We start from the raw sequence: 5,794 nt of genomic DNA, 5'->3' as shown, positions 1-5,794 counted from the left end.
GAAACATCATGAGGTGCTAAGCTGCCTGCTCAGTGAGATTCACTGTGATGAGAGAACTCTCACCTGCGGAAGCTCCAAGGAGAGCTCAGGGCTGCCCTGGAGTACACTGAAAAAATGTATCCCTGCTGAGCTTTTCAGGGCCTCATGACACAACACCCACAGCCTTTTCAGATGGGAACAATTTTTGTCAGGCACAATCTATGACTTCAGAGTCAACACTCCAGTGGGTGTTTAATTATTTATTCACTTGACAGGGAACATACATTTGGTCCTACAAGACACCATGCTATAAGTTTATCTATTTGTCATTAAACAACAAAACTCATCTTGGCTCTTAGGAAGCCCTAGTATGGCCTACCAAGGACAACTCAATCACTGCAGGGTGGTGGTGGGGAAACAGTCTCCAAAATGGGACCTGTTAGACATTCTCCAGGCACCCTCTGTCCCACAGCCTTTCAGAGCCACTAAACACACACACACACACACACACACACACACACATCAGGCACTATCCAAATAATGGCCATGCTGGGACAAATGGGTGATATGAACTAGAAGATGATCTCAAAACCATAGGGTACCAGACAATTTATATGCCTTACAAATATATAAATTAAGAGGTCTACATGTATACAAAATCTTGCAAAGAGGACTGAATTCCATTCTATGTCATGCCAGGTATTTGTCAGAACCTTGAAAACACAGGTGGTTTTCAACGGAGCTGGTATTAAAAATAGAAGGCATTCATACACAGGCCCTGCTCCTCTCATGTCCACCATGAAATCCTCTGGTGTTGTCAGGGCCCCTGGGCAGCCTTAGCACCCCTACAGGTAACCCATCTGCAGTCTGCATCTTCCGAGACAACAGGGGACTTGCCCCAGGACTTTTTTCCTGTGTCCCCATCTCAGCTTGGCGGCGCCTCCGAACCCAGGGGCTGCCAGAGGGTGTGACGCTACTGTCAGAGGAGTAATCCATGCACTTGCGGAAGATCTCCGGACTGGTGCTAGAGTGCAGTCTACCTTCCTCAGCCAGTGGGGACTTTCTGGAAACACCTTTGCGTTGGGCCAAGGGGCTGCTCCAAGGACTTGAGCACGGGGAGGCATTTGGGCTCAGAAAGAGATTCTGGTGGCCAGAAGGGCTGAGCTTGTTGGTGACCACATGCCGTCGGCCAGCCATAGGAGATGTAGGATTGCTCTCAGGGTCAGAGGAGCTGTTGGCAGAAGACTCGTCCCCCATGTATTGAAGCTCCTCCACCCTCTTGTTCAGGGACCTGTTCAGGTGGATGCTGGCAGAGGGCTCCTCATCATGGTTCTTATCTTTGGAAGGTTTCTTTTTGGGTGGTTTCATACCAATCAGGACAGCTTTCATGTTTTCTTTCCCCTGAGATTCTGTGATCATAAATTCGTGGGCTTTGATAGCTGCTTCTACCTCCTCAAACTCCACAATAGCGCACTCTTGGGTCCCCACCTGGCTGTACCGGCTGCTGATCCTCCGAATATCAGGGGGCAGCTCTCTTCCAGGTTTGAGGATCCTCACTGATGAGATAACTCCAAAAGTCCCAAAGAGCTTGAGAAGATTTTCCATCACCTTCTCCTGCACTCTTCCATTCTTCTGGGGGGTGGCCAGAGCCCACAGCTTGGAGGATAAGTGTAGATCATAGACCAGGAGCATCTTGCTGGGAAGGTTCTCGTTTGGAAACAGTGGGACGGGAGTGGTCCTCCTCACCTTCCGATGGTCCTCATTCAACTCAAGGGTCACTGAATACTTCAAGGCATGTGCTGTGGTTCTCCAGTCCCGTGTGAGATGCTTCACCTAAAAAACATACAGCAAACCTGAAATGGTACCTAATGTCCTTGTCTACATTTAAGCATACTGAATTTCCTTCCTTCTCTCCCTCATGCCTGTAATACTAATATCTAGACTCATACCTGACTGCGTGGGCACTCAAATATCTGATGAATGGAAATACTTTCTACGTCTACATCAGGCAGCACAGTTCAGAGCTGTCCAACAGGACATTCCATGACAGTGGAAATATTTAATTCTGCGCAAGTGTACAAGTTAAACCTGTAGGTTGGATCAAGGCTGTTGTATATATAGATCTAAGGCTCACCTCCAACTGGCAACAAGACCTCAACACTCAGCCTCTTAGTGCCTCAGCTTCCTCATTTGTAAATTGGAAATGTTAGTAGTGTCTACCCCATACAGGTGTCATGAAGATTGAATGAATAAAAATACACATTTACACATAAAGACGCACACCATTACATGTAAAATTTAGACTAGTGCCTTGCTCCCAGAGAATATTCAATAATCATGTGCTGGTTTTATTTCGAATTTTAGGTGCTATTGTTTTGATAGGACTTGGAGATTGTGACATTCAAACACTTCTCTGAAGTCGTATTTCTGCATTTGATACAGAGAAGGTCCCAAAAGATCTTCTCTATTTCTCTGCAATATCTCTGGAAAATGACATGGACTGCTTCAACTGGGACTTAAATCCAGCTTAAGCCTCTTAAAGAATGATGAAATAATCCCTCCCTCCCCCTCCCTTGATGGAAATTGTGCATGTTGATGTTGCAGTATATGAAAGCTATATTTATATTGTAAAACAGTAATTTTCTAGAGGCCCACTTCCGGTGAAGGGAAAGCCAGGGAGAATGAATCATCCCAAAGAAACAGTGAAGGTGGGTGGGGTAGGTGACCTGAGCCAAGAGTGGCGAAATAGAGTCCTCTGAGGCCAGGCCAGTGAAGCTGCTCTGCAAAGGAACTGGGAACTCCAGGTGCCCCTAAGCCTACAGCAGAAACTTCATGGAAATCAAGAAAGGAAGGCTCACTTAACTGGGTGGGACAGGGAAACCACGGGAGAACCTGAAAATGGACAGGCTCTGGACTGAGAGCACTGTCCACTCTACAATGTCCCTTTGGAGGAAATGGCCAGACTTAGGCTTATGTTGCAGGAATCACAAATCATCTACACACAGAATCAATGGGGTGATCACTGTGACATGGGCCAAGGAGAAGCAGGCTTAGGTGTGAAAAAGATGATTGCTGGTCATGGTGACGTTGTGGGAAAGCCAGGCAATGGCTCTATTGGGGTGAGACATGGTGGAACCTTTTCAAAAAACTGTAGGGAGGGTACACTTCAGAGAGAAGAAGCAACTGCCTCCTAAGCCTGAAGTCTGAGTAAGGAGTACTTGGGGGAAGGCAAATGCTGCCTTACTCAGAGGGCTGAGAAGTTTGTGGAAGACCACATCCTAAGGAGGGAGAAGCAGGCTCTGGCAGAACCACAGGCCTCAGAGCCAGCAGCACGGTCCTCTAGGAAAGCTCTGTTAGAGTCTGAGCATCCTAGGCCTGTGTACTGACCTGTTACTAAGAGTGTCCAGGTACCACCTTAGAAAAGGAACCAGGCAGCTTCTACCCTTGTGCAATTTCTAGAAGAACTCTACAATATTTTCAGAAACTTTGTAATTTTCTTATGTTTACAACCTTTGTCACATGCTTCCCATTATGATTAGCAGGAAACCCTTTGAATGAATAGGGTGTTAGTTTTTATTTAAGGGGTGTTAGGGCATCTGTCTGTATTCTGTAGCTGATTTTCAACAGAGAAGAACATTCCTGAATAGATCCACAAATGGAAGCTTAAAAAGGAAAGAAAAACAAGCTGGCTCTTGAGGTCCCTGGGGATCACTAAAGGAATGTGCAGGGCAGTTCTACTGGAGGCTTCATTTTGGGATCCCTGGCAAACATTTTTCATGGGAGAGCTTTCTCACTGTTCTCTGGACATGCAATTCCTTTCCCCTTCTCCTGTCCCCTGAAAACTCCTGCTCATCCTCCAAGATCCTATCCCAATCTCACACCCCTGGGGAGAGTTCTCGATTCTCCAAGCAGGGTTACTTGCTCTGATCAACTAACTCCTAGCAATACTTTCTTCAGTCTTTTGTAGAACGGGTTCTGTGGTAAAATGCCACAGGTCTCTCTTCTTTATTGACTGGTGAGCTTCTCAAGGGCAGAAAGAATACCATATTCATCTTTTTTTTAAAAAAAAATTGTAGTTGTTGATAAACAGATGCCTTTATTTTATTCATTTATTTTTATGTGGTGCTGAGGATCAAACCCAGTGCCTCACGCATGCTAGGCAAGTGCTCTACCACTCAGCCCCAACCCCAAATTCATCTTGTACCTCCTGTACATAATATGGCACTCAGCAAATAGAATGATAAATGAATAAAGAAGAGATAGAGAGAGACAGAGAGAGAGAGAGAGAGAGAGAGAGAGAGAGAAAGAGCACACTCGTGGGTGAGGCAGAGAAGGGCTCTAAGGAGCGAAGCTCCTCCCCAGTGCTCTCTGACAAAGTGCACAGGCAACTTGGCTAGGACCCACTTGTTACACAGACCATTATGCAACAGGCCGTGTGGTTCTTTTCCATTCTAGTAAATACACTTGCCCCAAGGGAGACATAGAGTTCTTATTCCAACTGGGCTGTCAACTCCCTGAGAAGCAGGGAGTTCAGAGCCCAAATGCTGGGGTAGGCACAACAGGGACAAGCAGTCTGCTGCTCAGTTTCAGCAGTTCTCAGACATCCCATCTCTCTGTGGTATAGGTGAGGACCTGGAGTCTTGGAGAGGCTCAGCTCCCTGGTTCTGGGTGCTCACTCTCTCCCTTTTTATATTCAACTTGACAAATGAAAAGCCTAGATTGTGTGTAATTCTAGGCTCTGGATATCTGTTAAGGCCTTCGAGTGCCCCTGCCCTGGTGCAGCCACCTCCTGGGCACTCAACTATGAACAAGTCACAGTGTTTCATAACTGGACAGCTGAGACTTGGCCCAACACCCAGGACCCTTTTCAGAGTGTGCAAGTATATTGTTAATAATGACCCTAAATCCATTCTGTTCATCATTTTTCTAATGCCTCAGAGTCAATAAAAAATGGCTGGTCAACAGGGTTCTAGGGAGGCTTAAAAAAAAAAAAAAAAAAAAAGGTGACTGCCACAACCCCCAGCACCCTTGAGATCCCAGAAGTGGCTTCTGAGGATCCACCCCACCTTCTTAAAGGAGGTAAGCAGCTTGACGCTCACGTAGCCCAACTTGTTCCTCCTCACGTGCTTCAACAGGAAGGCGTCCTTCTCCAGGTTTTCATCAGAAAAGTAGAATTCGATCTGATCCACCAGTTTCTTGATGAGCTCCTCATCCGGGGGCTTCCACTCCTGCTCCAGGTCCTCGTGTTCGTTCTCGCCCCCACTCGTAGTGGTGCTGCTGAGGCCAGAAAGAGACACTGAATTAGGGGTGGAACTGGGCCCTGTAACCACCATTCCTAGGTGAAGTCCTAGCCTACAAGCTCAGAAGTTGATCTTATTTGGAGATGGGGTCATGGCAGAAGGAATCAGTAGAGATGAGGTCATACTGGAGTAGCATGGACCCCTGATTCAATATGACTGGGGTCCTTATTAAAAGGGCAGATATGGACACTGACGCACACAGAGAATGTCATGTGCAGGTGGAGCAGAGGTGGGGGTAATGCAGCAGAAACCAACATCAGCGCAAGCTGCTCTTGGAAGCTGGGGGAAAGCCTGGAACAGACCCTTCCCCAGCACTTTGAAGAGGAAGCACAGCTCTACAGACACCTTGGCTTCAGACTCTGGGCGTCCAGAACCACGAGACAACGCGTGCCTGCTGTTCTAGGCCACCCAGTTGGGGGCTCTTTGTCATGGCGGCCCTAGGTACCGGGACTAGGTTATGCCCTAACTGGGTTCCTCAGAGGCACTGAGTGAACTAGACTCCTCAAGTAGCCATA

At 47.2% G+C, this 5,794-nt stretch overlaps 1 protein-coding gene across 2 annotated transcripts; it reads right to left on the bottom strand.

The window, feature by feature from the left end:
- Positions 1–214: 214 nt before the first annotated feature.
- On the bottom strand, positions 215–5,397 carry Larp6 (La ribonucleoprotein 6, translational regulator). 2 transcript variants are annotated; one of them, XM_015480066.2, is made up of 2 exons: positions 5,046–5,397; positions 215–1,812 (listed from the first exon to the last, which is right to left on the bottom strand). In XM_015480066.2, the coding sequence occupies exons 1-2, from the start codon at positions 5,310–5,312 to the stop codon at positions 745–747; spliced, it is 1,335 nt and encodes a 444-aa protein (XP_015335552.1). In that variant the 5' UTR covers positions 5,313–5,397; the 3' UTR covers positions 215–744. The 2 variants fall into 2 exon arrangements, with proteins under 2 accessions (XP_015335552.1, XP_048649019.1); XM_048793062.1 differs by having other exon boundaries at positions 5,079–5,384.
- Between the last annotated feature and the right edge of the window lie 397 nt (positions 5,398–5,794).

This window comes from Marmota marmota, unplaced genomic scaffold (assembly GCF_001458135.2).
Source record: "Marmota marmota marmota unplaced genomic scaffold, marMar, whole genome shotgun sequence".
Classification (NCBI taxonomy): Eukaryota; Metazoa; Chordata; class Mammalia; order Rodentia; family Sciuridae; genus Marmota; species Marmota marmota.
The sequence above is the reverse complement of the archived record's forward strand: the minus strand, read 5'-3'. Positions and strand labels throughout refer to the sequence as shown.